Raw genomic sequence first — 20,822 nt, 5'->3', positions numbered from 1 at the left:
TAGGCCACATAGCCCTAGTATATCATTCATTTGTACTATTCTAGGTAGGGGAAAATTATACCGAGCGGACGCGAATGCCGTCCAGAGACCAACCAAAATGCGCCACGTCACATCCTGCTCGATATTTCTTGGTACCCGGCTCGATACTGCTGACGTGGCGCATTTTGGTTTGTCTTCGGACGGTGAACATCATTCGGTGTCCACACAAAATAATCTGTCGTAGGTCAGTGCTCTTACTTGATTACAGCATTCAAATAACAAATTTGAATGTTTTTCCATCATATCCACCATTAAAGCAACGCTGAGAATTGACTCTAAAGCTCCCTAGGTCATTCATGTAATACTTTCCTCCATGCATGTCTACAAGTTATTGGATGGTTAAGAACTCCTGATTCTCCATGTTCATCAGCTTCTCTCCGTTTCATTGTTTCGCTTATCGTAGTGTTTGGCTTATGATCCTTAGCATCAATTCATGCTCACCACACTTAAAAGAACGGCGAATCGATCAAGAACTGTCTATACAAGACATTCAAATCTTACTCACAAAACCTTCAAAGACTCAACAAAACAAGATAAAGTTCACGGAGAGGGAAAGAAAGAATACCAATGAGAATAGCCTTATTTTTCAGTGATTTAACATCCAATTGAATAGTTAAGACAATTCTCATTAAATTCTAGCATGAGAAAATTTGTGATAACAGGATCAAAATTTGGTCGTACGGATTTTAAAATCCTAGAATTTATGTTCAAAATAAGTATAAAATAAAAATATGATTGATAATTCATTGGTGACACTTATCTCAAAATAAATTCAATAGTTTTAAAGCCCATTTGGAACAAATTTTAATCGGGATATCAAAGCCTATTTTTTTTCTAAAAAAATAAAATTAATTTGATGTTAAAAGTTTTATAAATTCATAAGATAACTTAATTAAGCTTAAAAAGCATACAAAAAATAACACTAATATATGTTTTAGATAGTGAGATAAATCATTCATTAAATTTTTTTTATATAAATTTCAAAACTCACCCTTATCATTATAAAAATAATGAAACGAGTTATGTGTCGATTTTATTATTTATTTTATAAGATATTTATTATAATGATTATATTTAAATATCATAATATTTTAATCAATTAATGCATTTATTCTCTTTATAAATTTTCAAAATGCCATTCACCAAAATTATTCATGAAAATTCGTTAATTGCGGGAGAAAGAGGAAAGGCGTTTATAAGGAATTGTTTAATATAATATCTTTAATTAAATTTTCACGATTAGCCCTTATAGCTCAGTGGCAGAGCGTCAGTCTTGTAAACTGAAGGTCCGTAGTTCGATCCTGCGTGAGGGCATTTATTTATTAGAAGTTATATTAATTATATTCAATTTTCTTTTAAAAAAATTTATCCATTGTATTTTGAAATAATAATTTTTCATTTCACTAAATTTTAATTTATTTTAAAAAGAGAATTAAAAATTATTTACTCAAAAATAATGACACAAATTTTATGTTTTAAAGTATGAGACATGAGGAACTTTTATTATATCCAGTGAACGTACGCAAAGGAACGTTCGGTTTTAGGCAAAAAAAGCGCCTGTACCGAGTACCGAGGTGTACCGAGTTTTTTCAAAAAACTCGGTACAGGCGCTTTTTTGCCTAAAACCGAAGGTTCCTCTGCGTACGTTCACTGGATAAAATAAAAGTTCGAGACATGAGACCATAATAGTAGAAATAAAAATAATTTATTTTTAAGTTCTCAAAAAGGTTCTAATCATCAAAGAATGCAAAGAATGTAATCCTTAACTAGGGGTGACAACTAGTCGAGCCGAGCTCGCACATTGAGCGGCTCATCGAGCTCCTTCCTGTTCATCTCTCACATTGAGCGGCTCGTTGAGCTCCTTCCTGTTCGTCATCGAGCGTTGTCACGAGTTACGTCATCCTGAGCTACGTCGACCGTCGAGCTCCGTCATCTCGCCGAAGTCGCGAGCTCGTTGTCCCGACCAGGGTAACCCCCGCTAGCAGCACGCGGGCTCCAAGCCTCCGACCTCCATCGACCCGAGCTACGTCATCAAGCTCAGTCGTCCTGAGTTCCGCCTTCGAGCAACAAACTTTTATTAGATCCGGTGTAAGGACGTAGAGGAACGTCCGGTCGGAGGGCAAAATTCCGCCAAAAAATTCGGTATTTGCTCGGTATTACTAGGTATTATTTGATAATAACGATGAATATCGCTCTGTGAAGATCAATACCGAGTTATACCGAGCAATATCGAGCAATAATTAGAAAAAACTCGGTACAACTTTTGTATAACTCGGTATTGCTCGATATAACTCGGTATTGGGTCTTCACGTGATGGTATTCCTCGTTATTGTTTGGTATTGCTTAGTATTTGCTCGGTATTTCTCGTTTTTTAGCGCGATTTGGCCTCCGACCGGACGTTCCTCTAGTCCGGTCGGAGGACGTAATAATTGTTCGCAACACGCGAACTCCATCATCGTCCCTAGTTCCGCCATCGAGCAACACACGAACTCTGTCTTTTTTATTTTTCCACATGAACTTCGATTCCTCCTCCCGCCCGCCCAAATCTAAGTTTCGTTTTACCTCCGGTCACATCCGCGAGCTGCTCGACGAGCCAACAAGTTGAGCAGAGGTCTGTTCGAGCACGATAAGTCATCGAGCTCGAAATCTTGTCCGAGCTCGTTAAGCTCGACTCGTCGAGTCTATTACCGAGTCAAGTCCAAGCCGACTTGCAAGTTGACTCGACTCGATTACACCCCTATCCTTAACCACCAAAATTGTGTTGACTTCAATTGTTCAAATAATTGAAACATGGTGTAGATTCACATATAATAGAAAAGAGCAAAGTGATAGAAAGTTGGGATCATGCGGGTTGCAAATCAGACAGTTATGGTCTAGAGATTAGATTTTATCAAGACTAATATTATTAGTTGAGCTGTAACATAAATCAATCGATATAAATTATTTTATCATAATCAAATATGACAGTGTATTCTACCATTTTCTTGAAAACCTAGTTTTTTTTTATTTGCTTTTGTAATTATTTTTTTTATTTTATTTTTTAGTTTTTTTTTTTTAATTTACTACTATAACTTAACTTTATATTTAGGGTAAATTCAATTACTTCTTTTTTTATTATTTTAATTTTTTTTATTTTTTTATTTGCTACTATAACTTAACTTTATATTTAGGGTAAACTCAATTACAATCAATTTGCAATAATTCAACACAAGGGATCCCTACGACTAGATATCTCTATCTTACGATCCACCATGAAATTAAGCTCTTCTTGAAAATATGTAAAAATCATATAATGGGCTAACGGCTCAGTAGGTTATCAAAACTTATTACTCCAATCAACGCACGATAGTGAAAAATAATATGTATATAATCATTCAATCTATATTAGTATAGACATGTAACTATAAGACCATATAATAGTCAATATGAACTGTTTCATTTCATATGAACAATAGAAATCATTTAAAGAGTAAAGACGATATCATTCAAACTTAGTGACTAGTGGTTGTATAGAAGATCAAAAGCTTTTGTTATTCCTATGCTTATTAGTTATAAAACAGTTCATATAAGTCTTTATATGCATTTCGTACAGAGTCTATACACGTATATCATGTTCCTATCAAATACAATACTTCAAGTATCAGTCTTACCAATCATATCAGCCTTTTTTGTAGTGTCGTATATGTATGAATGTGATATAATATCAATATTATGTACAATGCACATTATGTATACCATATAATTCATGTGAATCATGTGCCATTATATCAATCTTATAAGCCATATCACGTGTATGTATCAATCATGTTATATCTCATGTATGTCATATTATATAATATCACTTATGCAATGTATCATGCATGCTAATATCATATGCATTCATAAGCAATATAAACAAGATAGGACATCCGACTATATGTGGTATTTTTTTATCTAGTCCTCTAGGTCAACCTTACAGGAATCAATCTCGATCATACCAATCCTATTGTCAAGAATAAGTCTCATATCATATCTCATAAGTCATGTGGCTTTCATGTAATAAGTCATCACTTCTTACCACCGGCATATCATATCATATCAATCAGTCTTCTTATGGCTCCCCGTTCATATCACTAAGGATTACATAACAAATATTCTTTAAAAGAAAGTATGTTGGTCCACCTCTTGTACAGGATAACATGTCTCAAACCAATATGAATAAGTCAATAATTTTCAACCAGCATTTCTTATCTTTGCACATATTTTCACATCATATATATTAACGAACATTATACACACCCAATGCAATTCTCATTAAACTCATCAATATATTTATAGTATGCCAAAAATATATATGTTGAACTAAATGAACAATAAAATGTATGTATATTATATATTTCATGTCCAAATACAATACATTGGCTTCTGATTATTTATTACTAAAGTTTATGCTACTCATTTCAATTAAAATGGTATTCAAGAAAATACTTTAAGATATTTTCATTAAAAAAAATAAAGTTTCAGACCCAATATCACGGCGCCCAAAACTCCAACGCTATTGCGTTCAATTAATTCCCCAAAAATTCGAGAGCTCAAAGCCGGGGCACCCAAAAACCCGGCACCAGAACACTCTCACAACATAATTTTTGGACATTGTAGTAAATAGATGTCTCCATTAGCTCAATTTGCAAATTTTGTATATGGAGCCCACCAAAAATTTAAATTTCCTACATCAATCAAATTAATAAATCTTGATAGTTTTGCTATGAATGAGAAAACCAAATAGTTTTATAACTTTAACATCACTGAAACTATTTTGGCCATCACTCGCCACGCCTTCAACCACATTCAACAACAACAACATCATCATCAAACCTTTATCTCACTGCATGAGGTCAACTAAGTGAATTTGTTTTCTCCATTGTGTCATGTTAAGGAGAAATTATTATGTGCGGACGCCAAACGCAACTTTACATCTGGAGACCAACCAGAATGAGCCTCGTCAGCAATACCGAGCGAGATACCGAGCAGTACCGAGCCGCAGCACCAAGCCACAGTACCGACATGGCTCATTCTGGTGGTTCTCCGGACAGCATTCAACATCCGCACAAAATAATCTCTTCATGATGATTATTTGATAACCCAATAAAATAGAGATTAGAAGAATAGTCATATAAAAGTAAGCTAAATCTGTGATTTAACAAACCAGATATGGAATTTTACAAGGTTCTAACAAACCAGTGGAATTGTAAGGAAAGCTGCTATATATTGTTCTAAAGTTTCCCAAGAAATACAAGCCTCACTTTCCAGAATAGAACATATAACACTATACTCCCATTACAATCACATTAGGCAACACACACAGCGCTAAGTAAGCTAAGACATTTCAGAAGCGGTAAGAATTGTCTGTACCATACTTGTTGTTCATGTTGTAATGATCAAACTTCTGTTCATTGTTGTACTCCTTAGGCTTGGTCTCAATTGCTTTTGGTTCAGTCCCCACAACTCCAAAAACCATTTCTCCACTTTTTTCGCGGTGACGGTGCCGAGTTCTATCTTTCTGGCTCTTAGAACCCATCTGAGAAGCCTCAGCGCTGTAGAAGTCGGTATAATCTTGCCTCTTTGTTGATCTATGCTTACTCACAAGTGAACCATCCTTGTACTTGGGTGGCTTGCTGCTCTTCTGGTGCCTAATGGAAGTATCAGTATTGATATTTGAGGAGCTTGGATTCTCCATCATGGTTGAAGAGTTTGCTTGCTTCTGAACTAGAGGTGGCTCTGCTTTGTCCTCAGTTATGATTAGATTGTCTTTCAGTGGAGTCAGACCTTTTCTTCCAGATAAGAGACTTTGAGGGAAGATGATGAGGCTTAGAAGGGCATTAATGATTGCTTCTATGGCAAATTTAGCTAGATCAGAGATTAGCCTTCCTGGAGATGGCCATCCAGCTTCCGTTTCTTCTTTCAGGCTTTCAACAACCAAGGCAGGTTTGTTCAGTGAAGTATGATTTTGTAGTTTTGATGATGAAGCCCGCTTCTGAATATGACAGAAGAAAAGAAAAATCAATAAATCATCATTAATAAACTATTTCAGTTATTTGAGATCAACTTTGTGGATCCAAATTTACTATTTGTTCATGAGTGTTGCATGAGGTGTTAAATATTTTCTTCATAAACCTTAAAAAACAAATTTTTATCTCTGCAATTTCATGGCTTCCTCTTTTCCTTCCTAATCCTAAGACAGAAATTTTATCTACTCATCTAATGAGTGTATTTTCTTCCTTACGTTGTACATGTTTCACAAAAACTTATTTTTCCTGTGATGGATGTTATAAACTAATATGATGTGATGTCAAGCTTGGAACAGTGATAACTTCTGGGCAGAATAAGGTTATGTTCAAACACTATGGATTATGAGAACAGTAAGTCTAGAGATTTATAACCTTAGAGAAAAAGGAACTTCCCAATCCATGTTGAAGTAAACATGAAATGTAGCCTGCCAAGATTGCACCAACCACCATGGTAATGTCTGCTTGAAAAGATGAGAAATTCAAAGAATCGTTAGATCAACAACAATGTTTACAGCATTGGAAGTGCGGAATAAATTAAAAACCCAACTTGCAAGCTCAGAAATGGCATTCAGAACATTTTTTTTAATACTGTGTAGTCGCCAAAATGACAGCAAAGGATTTGGTTCAGTGGATATCTCAGGAATTACTGTTAGCGAATTTTAGCTAAAGATACTTCCCTGAAAAGTTTCTTATATGATGCTTCGTTTGGTAGAACTGTGTTTATTTTGTGTATATGATGCTTCGTTTGGTAGAACTGTGTTTATTTTGTGCTTTTTCTATGTTGTATGGTATTAAAACATTATACTTTCACGTCAAAATAAGAGTTATTTCTTTAAGTAAATCTATATGCTCATGCAGTCATAGAGAAGATCTTGCAAAGTAGTGCTTTTGTAAGCATATTTCTCATCTAAAGGAATACTACTCTAGAAAAAAATTAATAAGGAGAACAGCGGAACTAACTTTACGCTTATGCCTTTTCTTTTCATGTGATGGCCCCCAAGGTGGACTAATTATCCTGTGCGAACACCGGACATAGAGAACCGTCCAGATTTGTTGCGCTTTTACTGTCTTTTTGCTAAAGAGCAGTAAAAGGATAACAAATATTTAATATTTATTAAATAATTGAATATTTGTTGTGCTTTTACTTAGTATTTGAAAAAGCACAACAAAACGGCAGTAAAAACACATTCGTAATTGAATATTTGCTGCCCTTTTTTAAAAGCGCAACAAAAGGGCAGTAAAAGCACAGCAAATCCGAATGGTTCTCTGCGTTCGATGTCTGCACAGAATAATTTCTCCCTCAGGTGTGGCATGGTAGCTCTTGTGGGTCTCGCTGTAGCGATAGATGTGAATACCTTTCATGCACATCTGCTGTAAAAGCACACCATCCCAGACCCAACTTCAACTTGAAAAGCTGAATCAATCGATCCCTAACAGTGCAACATACACTTCTATTGGTTTTGACTTTTAACATACAATGTGCTTGTATTTTAGGTTCTAATTATAAAGATTCAATTACAAAACGTATAGCTGTTTAAATTCTGTGTTATACATTTCTAAAAAGTGATTGATTTTGGATTGATCTGATAAAAATGTGAAGATTCATGCTTTCATAGTTTTTGTGTGACAGCGAAAACAAGACAATGGTCCTTCTAAATTGACATTTGAAAGTTCGATATAGAATGTTAAGCCTAAGTTATATGTTTTTTTTGTAATTAAAAAAGCAAGCAACAACTATTACTTGATGCATAAGCAAATAACCAAAAGTTACAATAACAATGATGATATTCTAATCAACATAACGAAGCATCAATCACAGATTTTCAACAAGCAATTATCACAAAAATAAATTGAAGAAAAAATAAATTGTGCAAAATAAGAAATCAGAATCAGCACACAGAATTTTATAGTGGTTTGGTCAAACAATGACCTATATCCACTCCCCCGAGTCCCTCTCTCCAAGTATTGCACTAAACCTTTAGTGTTTCTCTTTTAGCCCCCACAACTAGGCAAAGAAGGCCTTACAATCTTTTCACCGACATGATGCGCATAAAATCTTGACCTCTTTTCACCTTTTTGGTGAAGGTAGAGAACCTTGACATCTTTTTCACCCTCTTGATGAAGGCAGAGAACATCGATCTCCTTTTTCACCCTCCTGGTGAAGGCAAAGAACCTCAACAATCTTCAAACTGATGATCTTCTTCCCATAGCCACCCAAGAAACCTAACAAGACACTTGGAGGAAACAAGGCGGAAGCTAGCTCGGAGCAACCGTGTTAAAACTTCTCACACTAATCTTCTTCTTTCTCTTTCCCAAAGCTCTTCAACATCTTTTCTCCAAGCTCTCTCTCTAGAAAACTCAAACAACCAAAGACTTGAAACAAGTCTAATTAGAGAACTTAAATACAAGGTCTCACAAAAAGCCCTAAAATTCAATTCTATTGACACTGATAGTACAATACAATCTACAATTGTACAGTATGATTAGTTCAAATGACTATGTTAGTATTGTACAAAGAGTTCGGTGCTGTACGATCAATTCAAGGAATTGAGCTGATTGTCAAGTCCGATTTGAAGCATCGTCCAGTACGATTAATTCAAACTACTTGGATTATCATCCTGTATGATTGGCGATGAAAAAATATCGTCCCATGTAGAAATCGGGTGGTACAGTACGATCGGTCAAATCATCATGTATGATCTAACTTGATCTATTAATTCAAAATCGTTCCCTAATCAAATAAGTAATTTAGGCTAGATTTGATTATATCGTACATTATGATACATATCATACAGTACGATTAGTACAAAAATTGAAATTTAAACTATTGACTAAATTATGATTGGCGGCTAAGATCTTGATTTCAAGTTATCATCCTGTACGATATAGATCGTCCAGTACGATTAGTTCAATAGCTTTAATTGCATAATTAGCTATTTCAATGATTCTCTGAATAGCTCATCGTACAGTACGATTAGTTCATAAAAAATATACTTCTAATTTTCTCTCTCACTCCCCAGAGTGTGCGTGTGCACGATCACCAAATTTAGTATCCACCAAATACATGACTTTGACTCAGGAAATGTAGAAATAAATAAAAATAGAAAATACTGAGCTAGTCAATTTGCACTGTGTACGATGGACCTGAAATGTTAGTGCACAAGAAATAAATAAACATTAATAACAATAACAGGAGATAGCATAGTAGAGAATCCAATAATGCTTGTTATCATCAAATTCACAAAATCTAGGTCCAGATTTACAACAACGATATCATATCACCTCATGATCTATGGTGACCCTTCAATCACACCTATGGGATCAACACTAATCTCGAAGAATCAATTAGAATCTAGAAGCCCAATTTAAATCATATCCAACAACAATCTAAAAAATATCCAACGTTCAAATTCAAAACAACACTAATCTTAAAGCCCAAGACTCTCATCTATCCACACATTATTGACAAGCATACTATAGTCTAACTCCAATGCTAACAATGAGATGTCTTAGTCCACAGTCCTCTAATTGACATGACCAAGGGCATTTTGTCCAACACTAATATCAAAAATGAAATGTCCTTATTGTGTATTTTTCACCTTACCAAAAGTAATTATCTATCCTCTGCTCAAATAATTTTAAATATCCTTTCCCTCAAAGGAATTGTAAAGATTCATTCTAAAACTACCCTAGTATTAGGAGAAAGCTATGTTAAGCCATTTCCATCCATTTCTTTCAACTCACTTACTAATTAGAGTGTCAATGTGTCTTCCCTGGGAAATATTCTCAAGGCAGATTTTTTTTTTTTGGGTGTAAAAAGCGAGTGATTATTGTAAACAACAAGCCCTAAAAAATTCTTAAGACTTTAAAAAATTTTCAAGCATGAAATAATTTGGCATCTATTATGGGAAATATTTTCACTCCTATTAATTTGATGCCTTATTATTGAACAATGTGATATCAATGTGATATGTGAAATAGAGAGAGGTCCAACTCCCCCTCATCACAAATAAAAAATCACTTAGTGTTGAATATTTGATAAGAAGATTAAGTAATTAAGAAATTCTTCATAGTATCAAAGCTAGTTCTCTGAATCCTAATCCCTTCAGACCGCCTCTCTGGCATATTCGTCTAGGCTTTCTCCTTCTACATATCCAACAACCTTATTTATTCTTCTCCCTCACCTTCTCCGCAATATAGAATGACCTCATCACAAATATTTGGCATCATGACAGATGAATTAGGTAGCGGTTTAGAAATTCCAAACATTGGCAGCAATGATTCTTCTCCTATTCTCATCATAGAACAAATTAAATGGCTATAATTATTTACAATGGTCACAATCTATGTTGATATTCATTTGTAGTCAGGGAAATGATGAGTATCTCACAGGAGTAGCAACAATGCCAAAGACTACAAATCCAGGTTTCAGAAAGTCGAAGATTGAAAATAGTATGATAATGACAGGTGAAAATTTCTTGTTGTTTGGGACTGTAAAAGAAATATAGGATGCAACCAAAGATACTCTAGCTCTGAATATACTTTATAGTTGTTTTTGGTTGAATCAATCAGTACTTCATGACTTCCTCCAAGGAGAGTAGTATGTTACTCAGTATTACAACACACTCAAATGATATTTACAACTTAACTTATTTGAAACTCACTCATGGACATGACCATAAGATGCAGTAATACACCAACATATTGTGGAACAAAATAGCATGTTTAAGTTTTTCTTAGGACTTAACAGGGAGTTGGATGATGTTCGAGGTCGAATCTTGGGCACTAAACCATTACCAAATCTTAGGAAGGCTTTCTCAGATGTTAGGCATGAAAAAAGTAGAAAGAAAGTAATGATGAGATTTAAGGAACAACCCACATCAACGTTGGATGCATCTGCCCTTATTGTCTGATCATCTAACTATAATGGTGGAGATCATTAGAAACGGGAAAGGCCTTGGTGTGATTACTATAAGAAACTAGGTCATTACAAGGAAACTTGTTGGAAGCTCCATAACAAACTTGTTGATTGGAAACCAAAGCCACGGTTTGATAAAGGCAGCAAAGAACATATGGCTTCCAACTTTGAGAATGCTCCTATTCCCAAACCTATCCCATTTAGCAAAGAGTAGATGGATTTACTGCAGAAATTCTTTAATCAAGTTGGCAATGGTAACATTATTGGGACATGTTTGGTTGCTCAAACGGATTTACATACTGCCTTCAATACTAAAAAAGGAGACATGAGGTTGCGGATAGTCGACACTAGTGCTTCTGATCATATGACAAGAGATGATGCCCGTCTAAAAAATTACAAGCCAAGTAGTGATAGCTTGTTTGTCCGTATTGATGATGGTTAAAATTTAAAAATTATTAGAACAGGTTCCATCTAACTTACTAAAGAGTTGTATCTCAACTCTGTCCTCTATGTTCCAAACTTGGATTGTAATATTTTGTCTATTAGCAAATTGGCTTGTGATATTCAATCTGTTACTAATTTTTTTCCAAATTTGTGTGATTTTTAGGACTTGAAATCAGGGAAGATTATTGGCAGTTCTAAACAGTGCTCATGGCTCTATCTCCTCCCATATAATCAATCCTCAAACCAAGTTTCTCAAGCAAGTTGTATCCAATCTTAGAATATGTTAGAATCTTTTAATTTTATGTCCAATTTCAATATCAATAAAGATAGTGAAATTATATTGTTACACTATCGTCTTGGTCATCCTAGCTTTGTGTACCTTGCAAAATAATTTCCCAAAGTCAGGCAAAATTTTCAAACTTTTAATCTTATGGTTCAAAATCAATTCGACTCTAAAATTCAGATACTCAAGTCAAACAATGCTAGGGAATACTTCACTAGTAGTCTCAATACCTACCTTCAAAATCATGAGATTATCCACATAAGTTCTTGTGTTGATACCCCTTAATAAATAAGAATAATTAAGTGCAAGAATAGACATATCTTGGAGGTTGCGCGGTGTTATGTTTTCCACTAATGTTCCAAATTATTTTTGCGAAAAAGCCATTCTCACAGCTACCTCTTTGATCAATCATATGCCATCTAGAGTCCTTAATTTTCAATTTCCACATGAACTACTTCTGAAAAAAATTTCTCGCACCCGTGCAGCTTCGTCTAATTTACCACTCAAGATATTTTGTTGCACGACATTTGTTTATGTTTATCCTCAACAAAATAAGAAATTTGATCCTAGAGCCAATAAGTGTATTTTTCTAGGGTACTCTCCAACTCAAAAATAGTACAAATGTTATCCTCCAACCAACATGATTTTACACCACCATGGATGTCTCTTTCTTTAAGCATGTCCTTTTATCCCAAATCTCATGTTCAAGGGGAGAGCATGAATGAACATCAAGTTGGAAGTTCTTTCTAAGTATGTGTCCTTTGCCCACTAAGAGTCACCAAGTTCTTCTCAACCCATGCTTGTACCAGAATATCATACACAAGACTTATTCACACCCATGCATGTTTAGTCATCAGTCTAGCCCACAGATGTTTCCTCTCCCATGCCTGCTTAATTTGTGGCTCCACAACTTACTAATGAGAATTTCAAGTCTGCATCGAGAGGAAAAGTTAGGAGCTAGTGCACAGATCATATCAAGCATTTGACCAAAATATTGACTCAATTTCAAGTCAAACTGATGAAAACATAGGTACAAATAAGGTTGGAGATGTGCCAATTCCCAACATTAATAACTCTACCATCCCGATTGCATTGAGGAAGGGTGTTAGAAGATATACAAGTCATCCAATTGAGAATTATGTAACATGAAGGGCTATCAGCATCTTACAGAGCATTTGCTACTTCTCGTAATAATATCCAAGTTCCTAGCACAATATAAGAGTAATTACAAAATTCAGAGTGGAAGAGGGCAGTACAAGATAAGATTGATACACTTGAGAAAATGGAATATGGACTATTACTGATTTGCCAGCTAGAAAAAGGCCCGTGCGGTGCATATAGATTTTCACTATAAAGTACAAAGTGGAAGGATCAGTTGAGAGGTTCAAGGCTCGGTTAATAGCTCAGAAGATTTACACAATCCTATGGGATAGACTATCAAGAAACTTTTGCTCCTATCGCAAAGCTTAAAGCTATCAGAATTCTTCTCTCATTAGCTATAAATCAAGATTGGAGCTTGTGATAGCTAGACATAAAAAATGTCTTTCTAAATGGTGACCTCGAATAGGGTGTCTATATGGAAATCCCACTTGGTTTGAAAAAAGCATGGCAAAGAAACCGGTTTGCAAACTTAAGAAGTCCTTGTATGGCCTTAAACAATCTCCCCAAGCCTAGTTTGACAAATTTACAAAGGCTGCTTTGAATTTAGCCTACATATAGGATCAAGCTGATCATGCTCTGTTTGTCAAGAAATCTCCTGCTGGTAAAATTGCCTATATTGATAGTCTATGTCAATGATATTATTCTATCTGAAAATGAAGTGAAGGAACTAAAAAATTTGAAAAAATATTTGTCATAAGAGTTTGACGTTAAAGATCTTGAAAATATTAAATATTTCCTTGGAATGGAAATGACTATATCAAGAAAGGGTATTGTTGTTTCCCAAAGAAAATATATTATAGATCTTCCTAAAGGGATCAATATAATTGGATGCAAGTCTGTTGATGCTCCTATAGATAATCGAAAGAAACTTGGCACCAAGAAAGAAACTACATTTGTAGATAGTGGGAGATATCAATGACTTGTTGGACGTCTAATCCATCTTTCAGACAGTCGGCCAGATATTGGTTTTGTAGTGAGTGTTGTAAGTCAATTCATGCACAGTCATACAGAAGAGCAAATGGAAGTAGTCTACCGGATTCTTAAATGCTTGAAGATGACACTAGAGAAAGGTCTATTTTTTAGAAAGAAAGAGAATCATGCACTGAAGTATATTCATATACAGATTGGGCAGTAAACATCATTGATGAAATTCAACTTCTGGGTATTATTCTTTTGTCTAGGGTAATCTTGTTATCTGGAGGAGTAAGAAGCAATCATTGGTAGCTAGAAGTAGTACAGAAGCTAAGTACAGAGCTTTAGCACAAGGACTTTGTGAAAGAATTTGGATAAAAAAGGTTCTTAATGAACTGAGACAAATGGGTTCATCTCTTATTCTAATGATGTGTGATAATAAGGAAACTATCAGCATAGCTAAGAATCTCATGCATCATGACAGGACTAAGCACGTTAAAATTGATAGGCACTTCATCATAGAGAATGTGACTAGTGAGACTGTTAAATTGAAATACATTCCTACCAAGCAACAACTACAGACATCCTCACCAAAGCTCTACCTAGATCGAGCTTTGAAGACTTAATTTGCAAGGAAAATATTTTTAAGAATAAAAGGATATAACAATTCTGATCTCTTATGAATTTGTTTTTATTTTAGTAAAGTATTTTTAGGATTAAAATGAGATATCAATTGTGATCTTCTCATATGATTATGTTTCCTAATTTTTACGAAAGAATTATTCTCCTATGATTATATTTCATAAAATTTAAAAGAGAATTAAGCTAGTTAATTATTTCTTTTATTAGACACTCTTTTTAATATTAATATAAAGATATATTAACTTTTTTATAATAAGAAGAACAATCAATTAAGAAATTCTTAACTTAGCAAATAAAGTACTCCAAAGTAACAAGTAAAAGCTCCTCCACTTATTTGGAAAATAAAAATGCCTCAAAAAGGCACTTCCACTCCTCTTGAAGATCGAGTATGATAGATGGAGGGGGGCGCAATTTCAAATTCTACACCTTCTTAAGGAATCCCCTCAAGCAAGACTCCTACATCAATCGTTTTCTCCTCAACTTGATGTGCATGGAACATCACACTGAGAACGCTTGTATGGTGATATTGCAACATTTGACAAAGGTGTCGCTTGACACCTACCTGATGTGCTCTCGTAGCATGGAGGGGAAGGCCCAACTTTTGGATTTCCCTTAAACAGGGGAGGCTTCGAGAGGCTTCTAAAATATTGATTGAACAAAAGACCCATCTTAAATTAAAAGGACAATAAATAGAACTTGAATGATGACGACGAACTAAACTTGAATTTGAACACATATAAGGAATCAAGCATTAAATAAAGAAAATGCACACTCACATTAAAATGCAAATGCTAATTAATGGCCCTAATGTTCAAATAAAAATCAATGAATAAAAAATTAATAATGTGCACAACAATCTGCTTATAAGTGACTACAAGGAATATGTAATTGATGCAGGACTACTTAGATGCTATGGTTTGGTTCATTTGAGCATTGCACAATTATTGAATTAGAATAATTTCAGAACACAATTATAAGCACATCTTCAAACGATGATTAAGACAACTGAAGCGATCATTTGCTTAGGCGAAATCACATGCTCTGAATTTGAACTATCGCGATAGTTGAGAAAATAAAAGCAATACCGAATAGTAGTTTTCAAATTAAATCCCTAATCTAACAACGAGACGTAGGATGCATAGAAGGCTACACTCAATTCCTACTTATGACTAAGCTTGGCAAGAGCAAGTTGAAGGAGCTTTCGTGATTACAATCTAACCAATTGAGAACTTAGATTTGGAAGAAATTGAATGCAAGTGGAAAAGGGAAGACCTTTGTTTAAGGAGACGTGGAGATCCGTCACTTGATGCCGTCGAAGTACTCGTCAATGGATTCCACAATTCCTTGGTGGTTGGAAGTAGAGTCTCCTTGGTCTTTGATCCGCCTCCCAAGTGAGTACCAACAGCAAGAATTTTCTCCTTGACAATGACTAGGAGGCAAAAGTTTAAACTCGATCGTGGCCGTAGATCGACGGCCGCGTCTCTGATAAACTCTCCATGATGATTTGATGTCCCCATCAGTAATGATCGACCATTCACATATAAACGTATGCTGAGGACTTGTAGTGAACAGAATAATGAACCTACAAGCAAGAACATGAACCTACTACACATATAATAGTTCACTTACAAGCAGCTAGAGGAAGCTTGTGAATATTTATGGACGACTGTAAACGACAGTGAAGATTAATGAACCTACAACATTTGAATCATTGCAAGCAAATACATCAAGCAATAAAGGAGTTACAATGCACACAATGAACTATCCATGAATGATAGTAGGAACATGTAGTGATATGCTCGTGAGTAAAGCATAGAAAGCACACAACAAACACCATATGCTTTCGAGCAAACATCAACATACAAGCAAGTACATTCAGCCACTGCAAACAAGCGCGACGATCATCCTATAGTCATAAACAAGCAACAATGACAATGAGTGAGTTGTGAATGTAGTAGTCTTCCTATGTTCAACATCAGCCAGCTTGTTCAATATTAGCCAACAGGTAGATAAATGCAATAGTCCCCTACGAGCATTGAAAGAAAGCATACAACAAGCATAGTAGGTTGCTGATGAATGTATGTGGGGAAATTAGCAATGGATGTAGTCCACCTAATAGTTAACAACAATCTACAAATAAACACATCGATCTCTTGTGAATTATTGAGATTCATGTGCAATCAATTCAATGAATCACTAACATGCATGAATGAGGTAGTTGTAGTGAACATAACTTAACTATGAATCAGTCATGCAAGTAGATGCATCTGTCCCCTTCAAGCAGATGAATTTGACATGCAACGAACACTGGTTGAAGTGCAATGAAGATGACAATTCGCCAACCAATACATATAGAGAGACGAGCAATGAATATAATACATCCAGCAGTCAATGTTGGTTTACAGGAAAACACACCAAACTCCTACAAATGATAATAGTAGATATGCAATGATTGAAAAGATACTCTCATAGTATCGAGCATCTAGCAAATGCATATGAGTTCCCACAAGCCAATGTAGGGGATTCCTTATTTACAGCAGTCTGCCTATGAGTAATAGCTAGCAATATGCAACGAGCAAAATAGAATTTCTTGCAAACATGTGAAGTGTAGCATATGATCAGTGCTAACACTTACTGATGGTGATGGAAGGTTCCCCGTATGCACAATAGCGTCAATTAGCAACAAAGTAATAAATGATGTGATGCCCTTGCAACCAACCGCCACATTATTACAGTCAAATACACCAATCTTTTGCAAGGCAAAGGCGGATGATACAGCAAATGCAAATACCTACGGGCCCTTATAGGGGACCTTCTATACACATAACATAAGGGAGGTGTTCTTATTGATGCAAGCTAGAGTGGAAGGAATTAGGAAGCAGATGAGGGGCCATGGTTGATCCTCCATTTAACCACCTTCGAGAGAACCATATTCATAGAGATTATTCAAGTTCCAAGGCTTCGATCAATCAATGGATAGGTGGTCTCGTAGAACAACTACTTGAGTGGATTGTCATTGGACCCAGTGGAGGTGGAAAAAACCTAGCAGAGATGGCGAGGTAAAGTTTAACAGACATGAGAAGTGAGCGAGTGGGGCGGTTGAACAAGATTTATACATGATCTTAACAAGATCCACAGGGGATCTTCATAGAATCCACACGGTATCTTCACATAGTTTTCACATGATCTTAGAAACACAGAAATGGGCTTGATATATTATTTACCGGGTGATAAGATAAGGCTTACGGAATTCTCACAAGATCTTCACTGGATCCTCGCAAATCATCAAGATATGAGAAAGACAAATATTTAGAATATGCTCTAAGACCATGTCAAAAACTACAAAAGGACTACATCTTTATTTGATTGATTTTAATGCTAGTAGATACCTTTTTGAAGACAAGAGGAGAGATCAATAAGGAAATACAATATAGGGGAATATCTTTAATACAACAACGACACCAAACCTTTATCCCACTATGTGGGGTCAGCGACATGAATCATTTTTCTCCATTGCATCCTATTAAAAGTTAAATTCTCATTTAAATTTAATAAAGAAAGGTCATTTCTAATATTTTCTAATGATGAAAATATATTATATTAATAAATGTTATAGATTCTTAATCAATATTAAGAATATGAGATAATATCAATATGGTAATATAATAATTCTAATAATTATTAACAAGGCAGAGCATGCATTGAGGAAGATGATCAATCAGCTTGTTCATTACCATTTGCGGCACCAATAAAATGATGATTGCCCATGGCAGCCATGTAGCAATCATTTATTTGCTAGTAGCATTCTAATGAACTAAAAAAGTTCTACATTACAAAGATCCTCCCATTCCTTCATCAAGAACAACTAAATCAGGGTAAGGATAAAATTAGAGGTGTAAGTGAGCAAAGATGGCTCAAGCTTGACTCGTTAATGAGCTCATCGAGCCACAAGTTCAAGCTCAAGCCTATACTCAAGCTCGTAAGCTCGTTCAGCCACTTGATTAACTTAAAATATATTTTTAAAAAATATTTAAATTAGTATTATATAATATATTTTAATATTTTTAAATTAATTCAATATTAAAATTAAAATTCTAAGAAACTGAAAATTTTTATTTAGAATTAAGAAATCGAGCTCAACAATTAAGTTAAGCTATAACTTTCCAAACAAGATCGAGTCTATAAATTTTTTAACGAGCCGAGCTCGAAGTTAGTAAAGAAGCTTGAAATCGGTAAGAATTAAATAAGCTTCATTCAATTAGGCACATACTCAACTCAACTCGACTCGTTTACACCCCTAGAAAAAATCCTGAACTCAAGCTACTCTATAACCCCAATATAAGCCTCTCGAGAATAGAACTGTACTCTCCAATCATGTAATCAATTATTTTCATGAACAACATTGAAAAAAAACAAGTTCACTTTAGAGAATTAGTTATTAGTTTTAAACACAATATATTTAGTTTCAAGAAAACACTTACAAAATGAGCATTTAATAAAAAATCACAACCAACAAGCAAGACTTACTCCGCGAGTCATAACATTCATCCCAGAATCCCAACAAACTACGCACACGAATTTCTTTAATACTAGAACGTTGAAAGCTCAAGATAAAGCTCTTCACAAGAAAAAAACTCATAATATTAATCAACCTAAATTGCACAAGCTAGCGACACAATGATCTATTGTGAATAGATTCATAAGTCGTAATGTTAAAATCTTAATTAAAATGGTTCAAAAGAACATTCTTACAAAACCTACTCGATTAGTCGAACATTTTACATAAATGTAAAAATCAAATCCAATTCAATCATAAGTCATGAGTATACTCTTGCTTGAGAAATAAAAAAAAAAACACATTAAAAAAGGCACATTATAACCTCTCTTATTTTTTCTAGTTAACATTTTAAGAATTGACCTATGTCGATGTAAGACATTCTCCTAGATTGCTTCAATGATTATTCATAATCACAATATCAGAAGGCATCATCAAAACCTCCTATAGGCTACTCTACTACATCCTAAAAGCTGTCTGGCAAGTTCATACTATCTTCAGCCCCATGCCTCTCCTAAAGATCACATTGGTAACAATAAGTTTAGAACAGTTCAGAAAGGCACCAAGATAAAAGAAATCCCTCTGCCATATTCTTTCTCAAAAAAATCATCCTTCATATCTACTCAACAAGGAACAATTGATCTACAATGTTGGCATTTCTCTAGATTATCAAGAAATCTCTCAAACACATCTATATTGTTCAGACTCATAACAATACTACTTGATAAGATATTCAGCCTACTTAATATCATGCTATATCCAATCGACCTCAAAACTACTCAGCCCCTTAAGTGTTTAGTGCCAACTTCTCGATTTGCCAATCTATTTGATCAACTCTATCATACCATAATCTACCTAGACTCATCCCATCGGGTAGTTTCCTTACATATTCAAAGCCAAATTTTTTAGACTAATTCAACGCTAAACCTAAGCGATTTACAAAGAGATCACCAGCATCTATGAGTTGGGATTAAAGCTCCAGAACAAATAGGAATGCATTATCTTTCTTTTCGAAACCCTAATACTTGGGCATTCAAAAGGGAAAAATTTATAACTAGATTCCTCGGTTGATGTGCTGACTTGCAAAGATGAAAAATCAAACTCCACTTTTGAGGTTCCAAGAAATTATCTTTGCTACCTAAATACTTATTATGCTGTTGGGTGCGCTTCATTTCTTCCAAGATTCAAATGATTGTGCCAACTATAATTTCTACCCTTCCACTCAATCCAAATACAATTCCAAATTTCCTCCCAACCAAACATGATTTCTTCATAGAATTACTTATTCTCAAAGTCTATTTATTGCACCAGTAATAGTTCACCACGTAAAATCGTCACCAAAAAGGATTCCACCTTTCATACGTAGCCAATAGTAGTTGCACAGACGGTTGCGCCTATAAAACCCTGACTGCAACTCATAAAAGGGAAGTAAGAGGCATAGTAAAACAAAGAAGAAACTCAAGATTATGGAGTGCCTAACTTCATAGACATTATAAGCCTTCTGAACTGAACCCTCTCAAGATATATTCGAGTTCTCAAGTAAATCTATAGCAATTATGAAGGATACCTAATCTCGTGAATTGTGCATGTAATAACTTGATGAATAGTGAAAACTCTTTCTTTTGCTATAGTTACATAGATGTCTATCGTTGAACCACTAAAATTCTCATATTTGTATTGTGTCACGGTCCTCTCTTCTTTTTAGCATTGGCGTAGACATTGTTCAGGATTAATTATATAATAAATTAAATATCAAATGACTTCTCAACTCTATCTTGAATTTAAATGACCATTTTTCCCTGATGTATGTTTGCCTCGCCA

The 20,822-nt window shown here is 34.9% G+C and overlaps 1 protein-coding gene and 1 non-coding gene across 2 annotated transcripts in view; one reads left to right on the top strand and one right to left on the bottom strand.

Moving 5' to 3' along the window:
* The first annotated feature begins 1,281 nt into the window (after positions 1-1,281).
* TRNAT-UGU lies at positions 1,282-1,353 on the top strand. Its single transcript has one exon. It is a non-coding gene; the product is annotated as a tRNA-Thr (tRNA).
* A 3,837-nt stretch (positions 1,354-5,190) lies between these two features.
* Positions 5,191-20,822, bottom strand: part of LOC110092052 — a 19,535-nt gene continuing 3,903 nt past the window's right edge. Inside the window, exons 6-7 of the mRNA XM_028697762.1 lie at positions 6,459-6,544; positions 5,191-6,052 (exon numbers count right to left, since the gene is read on the bottom strand). Coding sequence (XP_028553595.1) covers positions 5,405-6,052; positions 6,459-6,544 — 734 coding nt within the window. The 3' untranslated portion in view covers positions 5,191-5,404. The remainder of the gene's footprint in view (positions 6,053-6,458; positions 6,545-20,822) is intronic.

The sequence above is a fragment of the Dendrobium catenatum genome, unplaced genomic scaffold (assembly GCF_001605985.2).
Source record: "Dendrobium catenatum unplaced genomic scaffold, ASM160598v2 fragScaff_scaffold_993, whole genome shotgun sequence".
Lineage (NCBI taxonomy): Eukaryota > Viridiplantae > Streptophyta > Magnoliopsida > Asparagales > Orchidaceae > Dendrobium > Dendrobium catenatum.
This window is presented reverse-complemented; position numbering and strand designations above follow the sequence as displayed.